Source organism: Lutjanus erythropterus, chromosome 6 (genome assembly GCF_056507025.1).
Source record: "Lutjanus erythropterus isolate fLutEry1 chromosome 6, fLutEry1.hap2, whole genome shotgun sequence".
In the NCBI taxonomy this organism is placed as follows: Eukaryota; Metazoa; Chordata; class Actinopteri; order Lutjaniformes; family Lutjanidae; genus Lutjanus; species Lutjanus erythropterus.
The window spans coordinates 23,404,305-23,427,202 of record NC_139322.1 but is presented as its reverse complement, the minus strand read 5'-3'; the positions used below and the strand labels follow the sequence as shown (position 1 = coordinate 23,427,202).

Sequence of the window (22,898 nt, the reverse complement as noted above, 5' to 3'; positions counted from 1 at the left end):
TAGATTAATTCACTGGAGGGGCAGGAAGAAAGCTAAGATTAGAAGTAGGAAATCAGGACAATGTGGACACACTGGCTTGCAGTGCAATCATTAGATTAACTTCAGTAGATGCTGGAGTACAAGGCTCTATTGTAATTATCCTATAAAAGATAGAAAAAACACAACACACTGTTAATATTATTTGTGAATTTAGAAATCCAGATGCAAGTTGTAATTTTGCAACTTTTGATGGCAGATTGTTCATCTCCCGTGCTGTGACATTTCCCTTTCCTGCCACACCCCCATCGACTCATATTAGAGGAGGATTATAGATCAAAAACACATTTATTAAGAATGGACAAGGACATCAGTATATTTGAAAATGGGAATCCTGTCCACTTTCAGTTATTTTGCAAGTTTTTGTTATTGTTTTCAGTGCAGGTAAAGCTGCTCTGTGAACAAATCAAAATGGATTTGGAATCATTCAGTTACACTGTTGAATGTTTTAGAAAGAAGACGACTGTCGAGTGACAGAAAATTCACTGCCAGCTCTTCTAAGAATCACCTAATTGTTTCCAATGTTTTTTCAAACATTCACTGGTTTCAGCTTCTTAAATGTAAGGATTTACAGATTTTTAACTGATGACTTTCTTTGTCATTTATGATAGTAAATGAAGAGTAGAGCCAGACCAATATATCAGCTCAATATTAGTCTAGCACAGCTCTATCAGTCTATGTTGGCACTGGCTACGTTGTCTAACGTTTTTTAGTTTTATAGGCAGCATTTTATGTATATTTGATACCTTTTCTTAACTTAAGTTGTTCTTTGTGTGTTTTTCATTTATAGTTGTCTATAATTATTAAAAAACATCAGTGAAAATTTACTGTTACATTGCCCTGATGTCATTTTAGGTTTTACATATGTATCAATATAGAATATCACCTGATATATCGATATCAGATTTTTTTTTTAACTTCCTAATATCGGTATTGGCATCAGACCCAAAAATCCATCATTGGTTGTGCCCTGAAAACCATTCAGTTATAGAGCTACAACCAATGATTATTTTCATTATCCATTAATATGATCAGCAATTAATTCACAATTATTCAATTGACCATTTAATCTATAAAATGTCAATCAATATCTTAAACTTGCTTCTTTTGTACAACTAACAGTTCAAAACCCAAAGACACCTTGTTTACTATCATAAATGCTAAAGAAACGCAGCAAATCTAAGATCTGGAACCTAAAATGTTTGTTTTTGCTTGAAAACTGACTGAAAAAATTATCAAAATGGGAACTAATTTTCTTTCGGTCAACTAATCAATTAATCAACCGATCACTGCAGCTCTATTCATTTATTTTTGAAGATGCTGTTGCTGCTTAAGTAAAGCTACTCTGTGATAAAGTCACAAAGGGGTTTAATATATTTTATCATTTATCAGTTGTACCGTTGAATTTATGGTGAGCAGTAATCGGATGTGATGACCAACTTAAGTATACTTGTACATAAATATGTGATGAGGCTGCTTCTCTATTGACTGATGGCCTTACTTGGCTGTGAGGACGTTGATAAGAACCTTGTGTGTATGCACATCAAACTTCCCAGTGTGTGTGTGTGTGTTCTCGGCCCCAGGAGAGACAGATGTTCTTCTGCTGACCGCCTTACTGTCTGTGCGGCCATTGTGGCGGACGGCCGTCCAGCAGACGCGCGCAGCTCGGACAATCCAGTTGGCCCTGAGACAAAGCCTGAAGGATCCTTTTGTCAGGGGCCTGTCTAATTATGGAAATCTTATTAATCTATTCAGCAGCAGTCCACTGACAGCTTTTGTGTCCGCCTGGGATTTATTGAGGGACCTGTGTGAGCCGCATCCTATTGTAGGAGTGCGTGATGAAGACAGTGGCACGGCTCTCTTCAGCAGGAACCAGCTTCACTTTGAGGAGGCCCTAAAATTAAAATTAGACCATTTATGGCTCAGGGGGAGTGTGTTAGGTTCATTTGTGATTTCTGCCCTCGATTGTTCAAATCTGCTGCCTACAAAGTCACTGAATCTCATGTTGACTGTGTGGAACTGAAGCCGCTCTTGGCCTATAAAGACTGGCAGTACTCTAGTCTGTGTTGTGGTTTCCTATAAAAGAAGTATCAGTGGGTGAGGTGAAACGTTATCTTGGCAGGAAGCCTGGAGGTAGAAGGCTCCAGTGCCGTTTCACAGCTCCCCTGAGGTTGCTTTCCCCTTCTCCCTTCCCGGCACTTTTGTTTTCCCTGCCTCAAGGAACAAAACGGACACGGATGCAACAACCCTTCTGGGACAGCATGCTATTAAACTGTGCCGATTGTGAAGAGGCCGCTTGTAAACAAGAGCGCCGTGGATCAATCCAATCACTGCTCTATTCAGGGCTGAGTTCTACCCCCACCCACAGACCAGAGAAAACTACCAACACCTCCGCTCCATTGTGCATCTTCACACAGAGGCACGAATCAGGCAGAGCGAAGTGCACGTACATAGATCTATATATCCTGTGATACTCTGTTCCTAATGCCTTAAAAACATCAATAAAAAGAGCCATCATGATGCTACGTAAGTGTATTAGGAGCCAGGCATGGGGTGAAAAACAAGAGAGGGGGACATTTTTCTATTTTGCACTTTGAGAACAAAGTCAAACTTTCAGTATCAGTGTGAGACATAATAAAAAATAAATCACAATAAATCAAGATAAATCAAAGACAAAATGTTAAGAATAAAGTAAAAATATTTTGACTTTATTCTCAACATGTCAACTTTATTTCTGATATTTAGACTTCATTCTTGACGTTTCTGCTTTATTCAGTATTTCACTTTACTTTATTTTCGACATTTCAACTTTATTCTCGAAAAGCAAAATAAAACACATCTTCCTCCTCTCATTTCTTTTTTCTCATGCCTGGAACTAAGACTTTTCCCTATGATGTGGTCCTGCACATGGCTGGTTAGCGGGTTAACTTCACAATTACAGCATTACACCAAGAATAAAGACAAGAACTTACTGCAGAATTTTAAAAAATGCCCTGAAATTTATGAAATTTTACTTTCTGTGAAGAAACTGAGCAGCAAAACTCGTCTTTCTGCACCAAATGAAACTGGTGACCCTCACAGTAAAAGGCTCATTCTGTGCTTTCAACAAGGAGGTGAAACGTGTTGAAAAAACTGTGAGGTGTGAATTAACTTTTGGCCAAAGACAAAATTCTTTCAATACCTCTAAACAAAAACGTTACAGAGAGTGCAGTGTCAAAAATGCTGCTCCGGCTGTTATGGCAGTTATGTCAGAGATTCAATTTAGACATCTCAGACACAGGAAAGCAATTAGAAGAGAACACAGCTGCACTAAAGGGGAATGACAGAGAGAAAGTGGAGAGCAGCACAGGCAGAGTGTGACAGACACCATATTTGTGCTGAGAAATCACAAACTTAATGCTCTGATGACTGCATCACTTGTTATGTATTCAGCAGGCGCGAGCTGATCAATGAGTTATCGGATGAAACTCCTGCTTGCTGGACATAAATATGTAGAAGAAATTACGTCTTTCGTCAGGAATCTTTAAACACTTTTGTGCTTTTTAGACAGGCATATCTGATAAACTGCTTTAAACAATCAAGGACTGTGTTTGTGGTGCAAAGGAGCTGTTATTTATCAGAGTTTGTTATCTTGATTTGTCGTTCACTCTTGAAGCCCCTTAAGTCCACTGTTCTCAAGTTCACTGTGATTTATGGCACTAATATCAAGCAGGACATTCTTGCTCGGCTGCCGTCCTCCCGCTGCATACTACCTGGTCTGTCATAAAAACACCAATCTGAGAGGCCGGCCACATTTCACAGCGTGGCAGGTGGAGACAGAGAGATATTGTCTCTGGATGTTCTCTCACTTTGGAACAAAATACACATTTTATCAGCTCTTGCACAGTTTGTACCAACATCATGAAATATTATGATGAATTTCCCACATATACAGTGGCTTATGCAGTTGTATCGATAGTTTTTCAACACCAAATGTTTAAAAAAAAGACAATACTAACATCTGATGTTATTGAAAGTACCAATTAAATCTAAACTTTAAACTTCAGTTTAGTTTTTACACTAAACCTAGATTCATTTTTTCCCTTATTGTGCCGTTGTCTGTTTGCAAATCTTCTATAGTTTATCCACATTATTCAGAACAGCCTTAAGTTAGCCCTTATTTTATAGGCTAATTACAAGGCTAACAGCACGCAAAATTATTATTTATTTATGTAATTTATCTATTTATGTTTTCAATTTTGATTTGGCTACGCATCTCCATATTGATTAAACTCTATCAATCAAATCTGGATTTACTAAACTGAGATTTGTTTTTAAATTGTGCAACAGAGCTCTGCTCAGTGTTAAATCTGGATTTACTCATTTGAAATCTAGTTTTGCTGAACTCTGCTGATTAAATTAATCATTATTGGTGCAACCCAGTCAAAGTGCTCATTCAAGTGCACCTCATTTCGGTTCAGTTTTTATTATCCTGTCTGAAATTTGTCAAGCTATACAGCAAAACCAGACGGTGTTCAAGGACTTTTTCTCTACCAGCACTGTGTGCAGGTTGTTGATTAAAAAAAGAAAAAAAAAATATTTCCGACTTTGTGTAAATTCGACTTTGTTTTTGATGCGATATTATTGCATCCAAGTTTAAAATTGTGGAATCATGACAATTAGACTGTCGATTAATCAATTAGTTGTCAACTATTAAATGAATTAGTAACTACAATACAGTCTAATATATTTGGGTTTTAGACAAAAAAAGACATTCGAGGACATCATCTTGGCTTCTTGACATTTTAAAGACCAAAAAACTAATTGATTAATCAAGAAATTGATCATGAAATTTGAAAAATGGTTGTAGCCCTTTTACACAGATTATCTGTGTTCTACTATACCACTATGCTGCATCAAGTTACCTTGAAAGGATGTTACCCCACAGATGCTGAACAGCCTCTGATATTGTGTGGGTTATTGTCAGAAAGCTGTTGAAGGAAGTGTGAGGTCAATCCTTGAGTCCCTTCCCAAACTGCCTTAAGATGGGGATAATGCGCACACCAGACAGCAGGGATCATAATTTATCAGACATGCATAATTGGGCATTGCTGAGGAAAATTATTATAAATCTATGCGTTAGTCATGGGGCTGCTATCAATCAAAAGAAACACAATCCCACACTCTCACTCTGCCTCTCGCTCCCACTGCCTCATCTGCTCCCTCTTTCACGGCCCTAAAAAGATGTAATAACAGAAGAGTGCGGGAGCCGTGGTGGGGAGTTTTCACACCTGCTGCCCAGAGCACGAGCAGACGCAGCTCTTTTCAAACACGCCTCACCAGTCCAGTCCCAGGAGGAAGGAGCCCATCTCCTGCAGTGGCATTGAGGGATGTCCGCTGTGTGTATCTCTTACTGTGGAGAGATCTTTCTCTACTCCATGTATCAGAGTGACAGTTTGACTTACACTATTTTTTGTTTCATCTCCCTTTGGGGACGTTTCAGGCCAGCTGTCAGGATAGTTTTCGTCAGCGTGTGCAGCTAATATGGTTTTATTAGAGGAGAAGGACAATATGACAGGACTCTATTTTGAATATATGCAGAAAACAGACTAATGAAATCACACCGCCCTTGTGTGTAATAAAATTTACTTAGTATAAATGACAATTATTGCTCAAAACCATTCAATAAACAGCTTCTATGTGGTAAATCTCAAATTCATTAACAGCGAGTGAATATTCAGAGGGTCATTAGAAGTTGTTGTTTTGCAGAGTGGATGGAGAAGGAGGCTGTAGCCAAACTCCTTGATGACATTTGTTAAACATTGATTAATTGACAAACGTGTTTAGAATTGCTAATGATAGTGCAGCAAAAAGCAAATGCTCATTTTACAGCCCCTTTCCTCAGCACTCTCCAAAACTAGAAAGCCTCCGGAATAATTGCTGGATGCGTCACTTCATGCTAGTAATTTTAGAAACAACTCCCCCCCCATCCCCCGTGCCTGCTAACGCACGTCCACAAATGGCAGAACCCCGTCCACCCCCCCCCCCCCCCCCCTCCTCCTCCTCCTCCCCTTCAAGAAAAACAGGGTCCCTATTTTCTGTGACTGCAGGCTGGCTTTAGGTCATTGTGTCCACTAATATATCAAAGAACAGCTGTCCTAAGGCTCTGTGATGACCAATCACCCCTTCCATCTGTCTCACCCGCCCAATCTCTGCTCTATCTCCCCCTCTTCAGCTCGATCTTTTCCTTGCAATCTCCTTCTTTTCCCTGTTCCTCTTGCTTCTCCACTTCCCTTATTCCCAGCGAGCATGTTGCGTTCCCTCGTCTCTGTTCAAATCCCCTGGCCCCTCCGTGCTCCCAGCTTACACTCTCAGCACATGGACAGCTCTGGGATTTGTTTATCTGTTAGTACACACAAATTAGAGGAAGCTCGATATATTCAACAGCCACACTTGCAACGCATTTTATGATCACCGCACTACAAACATCTAATGGCATAACGATTTAAGTATGTTATTTCTCAAGCGCAGTCATTTACTAATTAGCTGTGCTGGTGTGAAAGACGTTGTGTCTATGAATTCTGCTGCCTCAGGAATCCGGTGAAGTGTTGCCATCCAAATGAGCCTCACCACCTTACTTCTTTCTTAATTGGGCCCTTAACGGGAGCGGAGGTCTCCTTAATGAGCTGATGAACCCTCTGAGAGACACAGCACAGAGCCGGTGGACTCGCAGGGCCCTGGGTCCCTAACCTTCTTTTCTTGTGGACACAGACGAATGCAAACACACACACACACACATACACAACCACACACACACTGGGGGCTAATTAGAGCCCATTCACACCCTACACTAATGATCCCGGCTCTTATTCACACACACTTTAGCAGACTGTGTGTTTACTAAAGGGCCTCACAGGCCCCTCTGCTGCACCACTCATACCACTCTGCCCACAATAGGGCTAGACGCCAGCGCGGCCCTCCAACCTGCTCCTTCAGGGGCCAGGATGAGATCTACTCCTTCTTTTTTCTATACAAACTACTCCATGACTTAGCCGAGTCATTCACAAAGACACTCGCACAAAACATAAAAACAGAGCCGCAGAGAGAAAGGAGAGGGAGAGGGGTCAGTCAGAGGAGAGCTATAAAAACTGCCAGATCTGGAGTCCTCTGCGTGTGTGTGTGTGTGTGCTGTTTTAAAAGAAAAGGTATCGCTACACCAGCGGGGGCCCCCAGCAACAAGAGTTAGGGCACTCCTGGGTTGGCGGCCTGGGACTGATTTAAGAGTGTGTTTGAAGTGCAGATTACAGATTCTTTGCACCAAATCCCTCCAGGAGTATCCATGGCCCCTGGAATCTCTCTCAGGTTTCTTCTCAGGTCCGGCCATGGCTGCTCGCCCCAGCTTGAAGTCCTCCGGACTGGCCGGAGACAAGGACCAAGACCGGACACACCGGGGCAGAACGAGACACACTGGCTGAATGCAGGATCTAAATCATTGACACTGGATATGTAAGAGCAGTTCTGACTTAAATGTGTTGGTAGGTCTACCTGTCCTATCCTTGTGTGCACGTACGTCAACATTTATAAATGTATCTGTTCAACCAACATATTTATGTCTCTCTGTATTCTCATAGAGGACCAGAAGTGGGTATGGTTCATACCAGAAATCAAGAAAAATCAGACAAGTGTTTCATTTTCTAACCTAATATTCATTGGCAATGCAATTGTGGCCACAAAGGAACAAAAATCAAAATAATGAAATATATTTCCTCATCCTCATTTGGTACTTTCAACTCTCCTTTTCGGTCTTTTTAATTCTGACTAAACTTAAGTTTTATGAACTGTCTTAAGTCCACCACCAACACCACAGCCTCCCCCTCGACTGCGGGATATTGAAAAATCAGATACACAAGTACATAAAAATATCATTCCGTTGAATAATCTTGGTGCATTATATCAGTGATTCATTAAGGTAGACCTTAAACCTTTTTCAGTAATCATGAATCAGACTTTTTACTAATAATAATGAGCAACATTTGGATAGAAGCAGGGTTGTCACAATACAAGAACTGAAACTTTAGTACAATACTAGTTTTAAAAACTGACACTCAATTCTCCTTTCAAAACCGCAACAAAAAGAAAAACAGGCCCTCGGCACACAAAATAGAATATTTCTTTTTCATTTTTTAAATTAACACCCCGCACACAGTGTTGGTACAGAAAAAGTAAATGAAAACTGCCTGATTTAGCTGCAAGCCACATTTCAAGCAGGACAATAAAGACTGAACTGAACTGAGCTTTGGTACTTTCAATATTATCAAATGTTAGTAATGCACTGACACTTTTGACAACCTTAAGAAGTAGAAATTTCTGTGCCCTTCTCATTATTTGTACTTTCCTGTGTAACATACTTAGATATGAGTGCATCCCTAGCATGTACACACAAGGACCCGTGCAGGGGCAAAAATGCCTACAGCAGAAGTCAGAATTAGCATTGGGAAGCGGGAATGCTCCACATTCCCACAAAAGGGATTCCAGCATGCAGGTGAGAGTCTTCGCATATCCTGAACATATGCAAAGTTCTGCTCAGCAGAGTCATGACTACAGTCTTTAACTAAAAGACAGTGAGTTGCAGTGTCACCAGCGAGCACAGGGGTGTGTTTGTGTGTCACTGGTCTGAGAGTAAACAACGTGACTACCTAACACTGCTGTGTGCGCTCATACGATCCTTCTGTCCACATACACACACACTAGCAGGCTGTTCTGAAATGATCTCAACACTGCAGAAGCTCTGCAGAACAGAGAAACTCTGTGCATGAAAAAAACATCGAGCTACTGGGCAGGGCGGATGAAAACCAGCATTGTGGATCCTGATCATAAAAGAAAATCACACACAAAAGCGAGCACATAGTGTACTAGAAGATTCCCATGAAGGAGCAGCAGTGTGCTGGCTCTCTGAAGGCATGCTAACTATTCCACCAGCAGTTTGTGACATTCCTGGACGCAGTGTCCACTTTAGGGTTCTAAGTCAGGTTGGACTAACAGGGTGCAGGGAGCTGATGGAAAGACCACTTAAAACTACTACAAGGAATATTAACTGGCTATGAAAGTGCCTCAGTTTAATACAGGTGACCTACATAAGCAAACTAGACCATGTGCAAGTCAACTGGCTAATTCTGTAGTTATTCTTACTGACTGTCACCAGGTGGAATTCTTTTTCAAATCAAATGATACAAACCTGTGTTTACTTTTTCACAGGCAAAGTTACAAATGAGCTAAAAAGAAGCAAAAAGAGATTTTTACTTATATTATTTTATTCTTGGCATTCAATTTTGTGGTTATGTTGGTTGAAACACTGCCATTTTTGTCCACTGAGGCCTTCAAAATCAACATAATATGAGAGTTCCTTGTAGCAGCTTTTAAGAAGGCCTTGATGGGAAACAGCAAAAGCATGTATGCGTGTTCTTGCAAACTAATGGTCTTTGTTATTTGAGCAAGTCAGCCTAATTTAATTTATTGCTATAAACATCTTTTAATGGGAAAAAACAAAACATGTTCTGGGAGAACTGGCATTAAATCAACCAAGAGCCTCTTGTGAGTGGACGTTTCATAACAACACATAAGGTCAACTACTTACTCGGCTGGCAACAATTCTGAATTCCATTCATCTGATGAGTCATCAAATAAAAACATTGGCTATTTCAAGGGTGAAATTTACAGAAAGCAAACAAAGTGTCATGCTTACTGTCAAACATCCGCTCATGATGCTTTAATCAGACAGTTTTATCCAAAATTCTCACACCCACACACTTGATTTACACAATCTGCAATCCATTTTTTTGGACACTAACAAAACAAATCCACACTTTTTTTTACCATCAATTATAAAGTAATACTTTTTAAATTAACCATTCTGTTTGATTTCTTCCTCTTTTCTTGTAACTGTCATGCCGATAATGCTCCTTTGAGGCGAGTTAAAGAGCTGGGAAAAAGGGGCTCTTGAGGCCGAGGCCACGGAGGCAGCCCCATGCTGGCCGGCAAACAATGCTGTTTTGGAGAGCCAGAGAACTGGACTCAAATGAAACCTGGTGGGAGGGTGCGAGGAGGGGGGTAGGCCAAAACTGGACACGTCAGTTATTAGGTCAGCATTGAGGGGAGGAAAAACAGAGGAGGGGGGAGAAAAAGGAGGGAGAGCAGGAGGCAGCATGTGTGGTGGAAAGTCCTCCTGAGCTGTATTGGTAAAATGACACTGGCAGAACCGAAGGGATTTCTGCTGCTTAAACCATCAGTGCTCAAACCTTCCTCTGTCCCTCTTCCTTCCCCCAACAGTGTCTTCCGCCCAGTGATGAAACATTCACACAGGGCCAGTGCCCAGGGTTTAGCATTTCCACAGTGCACGTCAAGGAAAAAGTCAGGTTTCTGCGACGAGGCTTGCACATTTTCACAGCTACCTGTGCATTTCTCTTTCGACATTAACAGTGGTCTTATGGTCTGTTGCCACAAAAAATCACTCTTTGGCCAAAAAATATTCCATGTAGGTGCCGCCCTGTTTAATCCCACAACTGTGAGCCTTTGCCAATCCACAAACATCCTGATTCCTTTATGCTTTTTAGTTCAACAGTCTACAAATCGGCCAACAGTACTCCTCACAGGCTAGCTACTGATGTGCAAGGGTCAACAATAAGGATTGCCCACTTGCCTCGGGCAAGTAAAATGCTGTGTCAGGCTAGGTAATCTGGCAACTCACTTATCCAACTGGGCAAGAGGTAAAAAAAAAATATCTTAAATATGAAACTATTTCAATAATTGATTCATTACTGGAGCAATTTTTCATGCAAAAATATCTAAATATGTTTGGATTTTAGACTGATTAAATGAGACATTTAAAGACATCACCCTGGACTTGGAAAAAGTGGGATGGATATTTTCCCCGTATTTTCTGAAATTTTATAGACGCTGCAGCCCTAGATTAAACATGACAATTAACTTTAGTGCTTGTTGTCATTTCATAACTGCAACTAAATAAAACATTGTGTACAGAGGCAAATAAAAATTGACTTAGGGTAAGAAGATTTCTAGAAAAAAAAATCTTGATATGTTACATATAAGTTTAACATACTCAAACTGCCAATGTGATCCTTACAGAAGAAACAGACAAAACTTTGAAAACAATGAAATGGCAATGAAAATTTAGAAGTGTATGGAAGCAGGAGTTGAAGTTACTATGCCACAAGTAATGTATTGTGGTGTGCGCCACCATTCTTCAACTAGTTCAGGAGTCCAGCTTGTTTTTCAGTGGAAACAATGCTTTCTGGAAACGAAACTTAACAATTCATGGTAAAAGTGGACAACACAAGTGTCGCAGTTAAAGCTCCTACAAGGAACTTGAACAATTTGTTGATTTTGGAGGTAAAAAAATGTAATTACATAAAAATAATAAAAATCTCCTCCTGCTTTTTTGACTGGCTAAGGAACTACTCACTGTAACTTCGCCTGGGCAAAAAAAATAGTTCAAGCAGAATCTGACCCAGTGACAGACATTAAGAACAACTATATAGAAACATCTGATCTTCTTGTGGATGGTCTCATAAAGTTATGAAGGTTATACAGAGGCATCAGTAACAGATTTAGACATGTTCATAACCAGTTAAAGACTCCTTGTAGTAGCTTTAAGCAATGATGTGTTGAGTTGTGTTACACTGTCTTTTCTTTGTTGCTTATACATAAGCTTACATTTGGGTCACCAAAAATATATTTTGGCCACCAAATATAGTGGCTTGGTGGCCAAAATACCTGAACGTTGGTAGTGTCTAGCCTTGCTTCTGTTTGCAAACTACAGAACACAGTGTCCACTACTGCTTATTTTTGAAGTGGAGGCTCATTGATTCAGGCAAAGTCCAAGTGAGTCAAGTGAGGCTGCTCGGTGTGACATGCAGAAGGGCAAAGAGAAAGACGTGCAGTATTGTACTCACTATAGGGGACAATAGGACTCAGCATTCTGTGGAGCTGGTCTCAGTAAGGAGGAATGCTGTTTTGTGAATGCCAGCTAAGGTTAGCGTCCGTCCGGCTGTAGTCCATCACTAGCATGAGCTCGCACTGACAACAGAACAGCCCTGAGAGAGAGGGACAGAGAGACAGGGAGAGAAGTGAGGCAGTTACAGGCTGCTGCACAATGTCTGGACAAACACTCACATGTCAACCAAGCCTTTCACACAAGCTCACACAGCAACACACACGCAAACACACTCACAGAGCCGAATTCACCCTCAGTATGATAGAATTACTGACCAACCTGAGAACCCTATCAGTGTAACAAAAACAGTTCACACACACATGCACACACACACACACACACACACACACACACACACGCAGTCTGCCAAATTGACGCACACAAGGGTATTCATTATAGGCCAGCATTAAGCTGATTGTGAAGCAGCGTTCGGCCTCTAAAGAGGGCTTTCTAAATCTGCCTCACAAAAAGACTCATGCATACCATTGCTTCATGCACTGAGGCAATAAAGACCGCATTCTTAGGACACCAAACACTTTTGGAGCTGCATAAGCAAAATGCAGGAGGAAAAAATGTGTGCCGTAATGACAAAGTTTCACTTTTAAGTTATCTAAATTAATACTTTAAAAATTGAAATCATACTTTTCAAAATACTAATTTATTCAGCTGACTATGTTTATTTTAAAATGGTAAGGGAAAATGAAATGTAGTCTGTCTCTGTCCTGGTTTGGGTTGTAAATGTCATCATGCACAGATTAAAGACAGTTTAATCCTCCTGTTTCTGTTGTTCTGGTTAGTCTGATATGAGGCAACTCTCTGAGCAAACCCATGAGATTAAAACAACTGACTCAAATTTTTTATAACCATAGACATGGGTTATTTCTGAAGTCTGCGGACACCAAAGCACAATTCCTATCTGCACCGAGGTTGTTAAAAGCATCAATACTTTTTCAACACCACACTGTTTAAAACAATAGTAACATTTCACAGTATCGAAAGTACTGAAAAAAAGAGGAGATCTAAGCTCATCCAAGACCTCAGTTCAGGTTTCCTGGCTGAAATTTGGCTTGCAGCATAACAAAACCAGATAGTGTTCAGTGACTTTTTCTGTTCCACCACTGTGTGCAGGTTGTTAATTTAACTTTGGAGTATATTTCTTTATAGTTGTATAGTATCAAAGATTACATTTCTGGCATTATGACACTCCTTATCCCCACTGGTGTTAAGCTGCTTCAGAAAACTGTGTAAAAAGGGATAAATTGTCATCCAGTTTTAGCCACACAAAAAATGTAAATGTTTACGTGAATATGCAGTCATTTATAAGAAAATGTGAAGCTACTGTATCTACTGAAAAACAACAATTATGAGCAAAATAAAAAAATCTTGAATAAATCAAACAACTTAACAACAGTATTGAAACATTATAACATTTATTTTTGTGCACATTATTACAGTTGTCACTCTACCTCTCTTAGTATGTATAGCAACAAACAACAAGTCAGGAACCAATTCCCATTCACTCATATGCCATTCATATAGATGAAGAATTACGCAATGGCCACACGGCTCTGTCCCTGGACACCAACAGGCTTTACACTGCCTCAGACTACAACCCCCTCTGCTCAAACTGACTGTCAACTTTTACCACTCAGCCCAGAATAACTAACTAACCACAGCTTCCCCCTCAAACAAACACAGCTCTGTCCCTGCACAGTTCAGAGAGGGGCTGAGAGGAGAAGCCAGGAGTTAGGAGACATGTTTGGTTTGCTCAGGGAAATGTCTCATGGTCAGTGGCCAGAGAGGAGAGCTGCTCCAACACGCTCAGCCCCAACTTCAGCCACGGCCAGCGGAGCCAAGTCAAACAACAGCGTGGAGAGCGGCGGGCTCTGACAGCAGATCAACACAGAGATGCAGAGAAGACAAGGCAGCCTTACCTATTCATGCCTGCATGTCCTCCGTCAGATCAGAAAGCGCTGTGATAATCCCTGGAGCAGACCAGACTCGTGTGTGCACTGCTATGCTTTTTTTCCACATATGGGACACAACTTCACTCCCTCCCTCCTTCCCTCTGCCTCTCTCTCTCTCTCTCTTTCTCTCTCTCTCTCTCTCTGGCCAGTGACAACAGAGTGAGCACTCAGCTCCCCTCCCCCATGAATCTCCCATCCCCCTCTCCCTCCCCTCCTCTCTCTTTATGCTAAAAGTATTTAAGTAGGGAGAGAGGGAGAGAGAATGAGGGGAGGGCAGCAGGGAAGGTGGGGGACTGACCAATCATGCTCTGAAGGAGAGACAGGGTAATCATACTGAAGCTTGGACACAGAGGACAGTGGACAGAGAGAGAATGGGAGTTTTTGGTTGGAGGGAAATGACCGGGGCAAGTTTGGTTTGGCCTGAGAGGATTAAGCAAAAGCAGAAGGAACAGTGGTCAGATTGTGATGAAACCACACTAAGAAACAACCTTTTGTTTCTTCTCTGACTGACTAAAACCAGGTTATTTAAAAAATGGAATTGTTCACTCATTATGTGGAGGTCCAATGTGTAAGATTTGCAGGGATTAATTGGCAGAATATGTCAGAAATTGAATATAATATACATAAGTATGTTTTCATGAATGTAAAATAACTTGAAAATCAGAATTGAAATGTGTTGTTACTTTAGACTGAGGCGCCATTTGTATCTATTGAGGGCGTGGGTCCTCTTCCAGGGAGCCTACCATGTTGCACCATCATCATTTATACAGAAGCCCAGAACGGACAAACCAAACACTGGCTCTAAACAAACAAGTTGCCTCTTTTGCATTGCATTGTGCGTTACTTTCGCAGCAACCGTAGGTTTTCCTACATGCTTAGAAAGTGTATTGTCCTTAAATTAGGGGCCGGTGTTACTGTTACTGTTACTGTTAGCATTATTCAACTAATTACTTAATGGCAGAAAAACTTGTTACATAGCACTTTCACTAAGATGGTATTATGCCTCCTACTAGGGTCCGCTGGGGTCCATGTGATGAAATTACATCATTAGAGGGTGTAAGTGAAGGCGTTATGTGGACATCCATGTACCCCCCATTTGTTGTGACAGCATGAACTCCATGCCTTTCCATGCGTCCACTACAGACACCAATCTACTGCACACGCGTGGAATGTGTCCTACAATCCAAAAACTAGCATAAACAGAACTAATCAGTGCCTGTAGGGTCTGCAGTTGTCCATGTATGCGTCTGTTTGGGAGTCCTACTCAAATCAGATTCCTCAAAGATGCCACACCAACACATCACATCTTGGTTATGTAACACATTTAAGAAATAAGACAGCGGCCCTGTGTCCACCTGGCAGAACCATGCATCTTGGGTGATCCAGTCACAAGTGGACAGCTCCAAGCACAGACATGAACACACAGTTACATTGTGGATGCATTGAGATCCGATTGCTTAGACCACATTCGGAGGTGTCTAGGTGGCCTATGGACTCGGAGTCTGGAGCACCTCGAGAGCTTTGGAGGACCAGGAAAAGGTTAACTAAAGCTAATAAACCTTCATTTAATCTTTAAACTAGTAGGCCCGCTAGCTGCATAAGACATAATTCTGCAATTTTTGGTTTCATTTTAAATGGTTTGTAATGACTTGACTTATGTTGGCTTGACTGACACAGGTAACAGACCTATCTTGGTTATAATGTGTTTTTTGTTTTTTTTATCCTACTCAAAAAGCATCTAAAAGGTTGCCTGCCATCTATTAAGTTTTGTTCTTCCCACAGAACATTTTATGAGTGAATTGTGACAGTAATCTCCCCACAAAATCAGATCAACCTCCCATCAAACTCTGGGTAAAACAGCAAACAAACAGAATTCCCAAAGGTGTTTAAATAATTACAAGGATTAGTAACTGTAATTAATTTTGCATTGTAATCCCCTACACTTATTATTACTAAAAAACATAACCTCATTTTGTAAGAAAGGAATGATTCTAGCCATCGCATAGCACACTTTATCTTTTTAGGTGATGAGGGTTCTGGCATTCACAATAAAACTTATCAAAGAAAACAAATGGGTTAAATATATTCAACGTGTTTATGATCCAATATTCACGTCACTCTGAAATGTTTCAGAGCTCCATCTCTCCCATGGTCAGGTGCTGTTCCAGTCTCATTTACTCGCTCTTCACACACAGCTGTCAGGCTGTTTTTAGCGCCACACTGAGGTCCCAGTCATCTCCTCCTGTTACACGGAGCCGCTACTCCACTCAAGCTTCCCTGTTGCACTGCCGCACAAGCTACAGGATACCACACACACACACACACACATACAGTCCAATGCAAATACTCATATTGAAGTGAGCACAGAGTGAACGGACCAGCTGAAAATAGAGAGGGACATTGTGATCATATGTTTGGAGTCCAGTGCATCCCATGCACTTCAACATGTGACAGTATTACGGGAAGTGTTTGCGTTCAGAGTAGCCTGGAGGCCTGCTGTCATGAAATGAATCATCCTGCACTGTAGCCATGTTAGTTCAGGACTGTGTCTGGTGATATAACTTTGTTACATTTATCTTTAAAGACTTAGAGCTGCGACTAACTACTATTTTCATTATCGATTAATCTGCCATTTATTCTCTCAATTAATTAGCTGTTAGGCACATAAAATGTCAGAAAGTTGTGGAAAAGCTGGTGATTAGTGTTTCCCAAGTCCTCAAATGTCTCATTTTGTCCACAACCCAAAGATTTTCAGTTCGCAGAGGAGTCAAGAAATAAGAAAATATTCACATTTAAGAAGCTGAATTGAGAGAATTTGACAGACATTTTTTTCTTGTCTCAAAACAATTAATTGATTTAACAAAATACTTGTTCAGTTTAATACTGGTGCCTCCATATTACCCACATAAGCAAATGAGACCATTAGTGAGAAGACTGTATGTTCCTATATAGTTATTCTTAATGGCTTCCACCAGGTCGGATTCTCCTTGAATTTAAATAAAGCAGGAGATTTTTCTTTAAAATATTTAATTTTTTAAGTTATATTTTGTGGTTATGGCGGTGGACACACTACTGATTTGCTATTAGTAATATTAACATTCTGCATTCTACTACTTTAAGTTAATTTGATAAGATCAAGGAATATAGTGACATTTCTTAAATAAGTCAGTTGGGGCAAGACATGACATGTTTTAAATAAAACTTCAGGTTAGTCAAAACTGTATGGAAGTACACTGCAAAATTATTACCCAGTGTCCAGCATAAACATTATTTCTTCAATCTACTGACCAACTTCCTGGTTTTACTTTGACCTACAATGATGTGCAGTTTCCTGTACAATGTTGGCTTGTTTTCAACATATCTGATCACCTGACCGATCGAGTTTCTGATCCTGTCAGACGTTCTTGTATCAGTGTCAGTGTGTTCCTGAGTCCCAGCAATTACTTTAGTGAATACAATGTTATAACAGATAGAACTGATGACCTAAACCTCCAAAATAAAATCCAAGTTGCAATAAACTGTAATTATTCTTTAAACACATGGCCTTTGGAAATTCTCTTGTTAGACATGTGGGTTGAGCTATTTTAGGAGATGCCCTTGTGGTCAGTGACATGGCTCAAATTGGAATGTAGGGCAATAAACCCATTGGAGGAACCGCTGCAACTCATTAGAGTGGTTACAAAACTTAACACACCCAGTGAGTCCCAGTTCAGAACCACAATTAGACTCCTTAGTGTTTTCCCTAATATGGGATCCTCAATAGATTTGCTAATGGTGTCTCTGTGGGGGGTTAGGTGAGGGTATGGTTGAGTAGGGATGTTGAAAGCAGACAACTCTGGCGCTCTCTCTATCACTCTATTGCCTTATTAGTGCTGAGGCAGCAGTGTGTGGACACAGACAGCCTGCTGAGCCCAGCACTACTGAAGCACAAAGACTTCAGGGCCCCAGGACATGAGACGAGCCAAAAAATGAGAAAAATAAGACTGAAAAAGAGTTTGAATGAGTCAGAGCAGGTAGGCCTGCACAGACTAGTTCCCCTGCCACATGAGTGATTCTGACAGGTGTCAAAAAAGATCCCGCCCCCTCCTCTGACATGCATTAAGATATTTTCTGCAGACTTGTGACAGCTCAAGCTCCCAAAACGTTCAGTCCTGCGGACACTGGGGAACATGGGTTACTGTCAGGGCTGGAAGGTGTCTGCTGGTTGGAGGTTAATGGAGAGATATGAGGGGGAGACAAAACAGCCATAGCAGGCTGAAAATGACTCCTGAATGGACAGAGGGTGCAGGTCAACACACTAGTGTTTGACCTCATACTCCGGGGCATGTCAACTCAACACCTCCATTCAGCAGGTTGTTCGCCCAACGATGAACTGTGTTAGCGGGTCAGCTGGTTTCATCGAGCCAAACTGATGAATCAGGCTATTATTTAATTAGGTTAAATGAAAATCTGCATGCAGCACAGCCCCACAGGGTGATTAGCTAAGCAAAATATAATGCTTAATGGCTGTATGGACACAGTTTCTCATCTGAGAGGGAGTCTACAACTCGGACTCCCTCTCTACTAGGAAAATACAGTAGAGCAGAAACTGCTTCACAGCTGACATCATAAAACTGTCTTGAGCAAAGTTACTTTTAACTGCAAAGTCATGACAGCTAGTGCAAAGTGCTCGGCCATATATGTAGGAATAGTTACAATGTACCCCAGCTGTCATGTGCTAATGTTTGGTTGGATAAAGCGGATGTTATGATCAATACATTTTCAGCTAATCACATTGTCTCATACTACCCAAAAAATGAGAAATTCGTGACCCAAAGTATTGTAATGTATGTAAATGATGTAACCAGTGACACTATTTGCGTTCATAGCCTATTAAAGTATAATTAAAAACCTCTCTTCATTTTAAAGCAACTACAAGAGATGTTCATTTTGTGTTGATATTGGCGTCCCCTGTGAACAAAAGCTGTAGAGTTTCCCAGAATGAAGACTTCACTCATTCCCACGGGCACCATCAACCTCTGTTGAAAAGATCTTAATCTGGATAATGTGTACAGTTATGGAAGCTAGAAAAAGAAGAAAAAACAACTTATTTTAACACTATTCCTCTTTTTTTAAAACACAGCTGTTTGCAGGATGGATATAGATGAGGAAATTAACCAATTTGTGGTCATGTAAAATAAATGTAATATGACAATGATGAAACATGTAAGCCTACAACTAACAGGTTTGATTACTTGATAATAGTAACTTTGTTGGGAAAGCTAAAGTTAAAAAACATTCCCTCGTAATCTTAGGCTATGTCTTCATAATAATAAGCCAACAACAAGATACAGCTCAGTAGCAAGGCCGACATATAATGTTACTTTAAAAGCCAGCTTTATTATAGTAATGTAATGCCTATACCTCTATGGACTGCAGTTTACACAGCCACACAAGTATTTCTATGTATTTCATATTTAAAACAAACATTTTAAATACCTGTCTTGGAAGAAGAGGGCCAATCCAGGATCAGTTTCAAATCCTGCAATTCTCTCTATCTGTTGAATGACCGGCCAGAGTGAACTCATGTTTGTCCTTTTTTTGTTGTTCTTCGCTAAATTCTTTTCTTTTTCTCTTTGCTGATCTCGCCCCAATATCAGCCATAACCACAATATACAGCATCAAAAATGAAAGACAAAAATTTATATATTTTATATTTATTTTCTTTTAACTGGCAAACGCACTACTCATTGTAAAATACTGCCTGAGAAAATGTAAATACAGGCTCTTCCAGTCAAAGTGCCGGTTACAGTTTTATCTGATTTTGTGGGGAACTGGTCTTGGGGACGGGCATTAAAAATAACTATGAAGAAATAACCAATCTTCTCAATGATTGTCTTGTTTGCTTATGTTTGTCATATAAAGGTAAGAGTATTAAATTGACACTGTGTTATAAACTGATAAATCAAACAGTTTAACTAATATACAGAACTCCCTCTGCACAACCAGTGTCAGGGATCAGGTGCTGGTCGATCACAGGAACATCTCAGGTAGAAACATCAACTGAACAACCACACACTGAACTGAGTTACTTTCGCTCAACGGTTGTGCTAACCTGAAGAAGACGGATGAACCATTCATTTTTAATAAACACAGTGATTCAGTGGTTTTTGCTGATGTTTCTAGCTTAACTTATATATTTATCACATTAGAAAAGGTTGTTGTACCAATAAATGTGTTATTTCCTGTCAAAGTTTTAAAACATAGGTGAAGTGAAGTATTAATCACAAGATCAGACTTTTGACTTTCAACATTAAGTCTGATTGAGCTATGTTAATTGAAAACTGAAAGTATTACCTAAATAGTGTTGTTATTATGTCTTACTTGCAAAAAGAAAATCATCAGAAACTCTCAAGGAATGTTACCAGATAGAGCAGGAATATTAATGGATTATAGGTAGAATGGCAGTTATTTTCCCAGTGAATACACATAATGTAACAGAAATTGTAGACTCACAGTGAGGCTTCAGGCTTGGAAATCTGGAGGCTATGAACAGCTCTATGAACTGAGTGGACCTCAAGGTCAGGTCTGACCTCAGGAGACTAATTGTTTCCAGGACTGTGTGGACTGGCCAGACCAAAGCACTACTTACGGGAAACTAAACATCCAAATTCAAACATGTAGGCCTGCAAGCAGAAAAAAAATTCCATACAAATTTTGTACATTTTGTTTTTCAAAACACACATTACATGTAATTTCCTGCATTCCCCATCCTGTGACAGCATCTCAAAGCTCAGCACACTTTAACTTTGTTCTACCTATGTGCTTTTACGTATCCACAAACAATTCACAAATGTGCGTGTGTGCGTGGGTTGGTAGTGATAATCAGTTCCAGGTTCCCAAGTTTGGCTGATATCATTTCATTAGAGCAGAGGAGCGAGTGCAGGGGCTTTGGCCGAGATTAGGGCAGAGTAAGAAACTCTACCCCAGCCCCAGTTGCCCTGAAGAGGACTGGCTGAGCAGTGGAGGAAGGGACAAAGTGTGTGTGTGTGAGTGTAAGAAAGAGACGGACGGGGGGGTCAGCAGGATTATTAGTGGGAGGTTCAGCTGTTTATTATTCCAATTCTATCTCTAACAGCTGAAAATTGGAGAATTAGGCAGCAGCCCTGAGCAACCTGGGGATCAATGCAGAGGGGTTAAACCCTGTGGCATGGCTCCACACACTGACAGCGCTCACAGATACTGACGCAGCACATACACACACACCACAGAGGTCATTCACAAAACTTAACAGACACATCAGATTTACCGCTCTGAAGTGATAAGACACTCACAGACTTCACAGGTCAATGAATAGCTTCACACTTCAGACGTGGGTGAGCGTTTGAAAAACATAAGGCTGTGTTAGCTGGCTGCTAAAAGCTTGAAGATTTGTCGAAATTCTATTGAATTCCTACTTTCAAGCTAGAGAAATGTTTCTGCAAAGCCTCAAACACAAACTAGAGTCTCTTGATTCTGTAGCATTCACAGAGAAACTCTTTTCATGTTGCCTTTATGCTGCTGATCATGACCTGAGGAACTAGGGAGAGAAAGACCGCCAAACGATCTCTTTAAACACATTGGATCCATACAGCTATCCACCTCTTAATACATCCTTTGCACACATGAACTCTCTCTGTTACATACACTGCTGGCATGTGCCTGCAGTGTCATAGGGTCTCTTGTCACGTCCATGCATGTTGCTAATCTGGAGAGGGACATGTGACACTGGGAAGTGGGAAACCTGAACTTTCCACGCCATGCAGGCATGCAGTCTGAGGGCATGGAAACAGGTCTTTGGACATATGGAGGTCAAGGAGTTGAATTTAGATTTTTAAATGGACTTCTAGCTGTTTCAAATTACAATCTGTGTGGGAATTTTGTGTTGTTTTAGTGTCTTAGGTTCGTTTTCTGTGCCGAGGAAGAATGTAGGCTCTAGGGCTGGATATCGGTACACAATACCTTTAAGGTATGAACTGAAATAACCCAGTACAAAATAGTGTGGAAACTTCTGTAGTTGAACAATACCTGCATTTGATCCTTTTTGCAACCACACTATTTGTATGGTTCAGCAGCCAATGACCGCCAGTCACAAGCGTTCTTGGATTTAATGCAATGTGTAAAAGCAGCTACAACCTATACAGTCTTTGGTGTGGTGAAGTCAAAGGACTGAGCTGGCAGCGCTGAAATTCCATCAAAACATTTGAAAATATGGCTATAGTATGGCTGATGCACACTGTGTGTGTGTTGTGTGTGTGCCTCCTTTCAGCCTGCCAACTTCAAGCTGTAATTAAAGACAGTGAGCTAATCCACTAGCTGCAGGACCTAACACTAGTTACTGTCAATAAGACACTAAAAGTGATTTAATCTAAGTTCCCTCTATCGAGCTCCTACCACTAAACACACTCATGTAATGCATAATTGCCATTTTCCCCTTGAAACTACAGATACATGATTTTAATCAAATAAAAAGATCACTGATGCATCTAATGACATCTACCACTGCAGAGACACGCTTGTCTTCTTGTCCTACAAATAAGGGCAGGTTGATCAAAAATGATAACTGATGCAAAACAGATCCTTGCTTACTGAGGCAAGTTGTAACTTGATGCTACAAGTCACTGACATTAATTTGCAAAAATGCTTACTTAATGAAGATGATTTCCTTAAATAATGGCATGCATTTATTCACAGTGAATAGGTCAGCTGCAAATTGCATGAATGTATTCATTATTTCAAATTTCTTCCAATGGATTCCTTCATTTGGCATAAGGCTGAACAATGACTCACAGATCATACTGTGCGCTTTCAGTCTATTCAGCTGGTTGAAAGAAACTTTATCCTTGAGGTTCATTCACAGTCACATAAGTGTTGCAAAAGAACAGCTG

At 40.5% G+C, this 22,898-nt stretch overlaps 1 protein-coding gene across 2 annotated transcripts in view; it reads right to left on the bottom strand.

The window, feature by feature from the left end:
• fignl2 (fidgetin like 2) overlaps nucleotides 1-22,898 on the bottom strand; it is a 63,144-nt gene that overhangs the window by 9,546 nt on the left and 30,700 nt on the right. Inside the window, exons 1-2 of one of the 2 annotated variants that reach the window (XM_084721250.1) lie at nucleotides 13,960-14,119; nucleotides 11,985-12,125 (exon numbers count right to left, since the gene is read on the bottom strand). In XM_084721250.1, the coding sequence (XP_084577376.1) occupies nucleotides 11,985-12,009 (25 nt within the window). In that variant the 5' untranslated portion in view covers nucleotides 12,010-12,125; nucleotides 13,960-14,119. Of the gene's footprint in view, nucleotides 1-11,984; nucleotides 12,126-13,959; nucleotides 14,120-22,898 lie in introns of those variants that run through there. The other variant, XM_084721251.1, reaches the window with a different exon arrangement.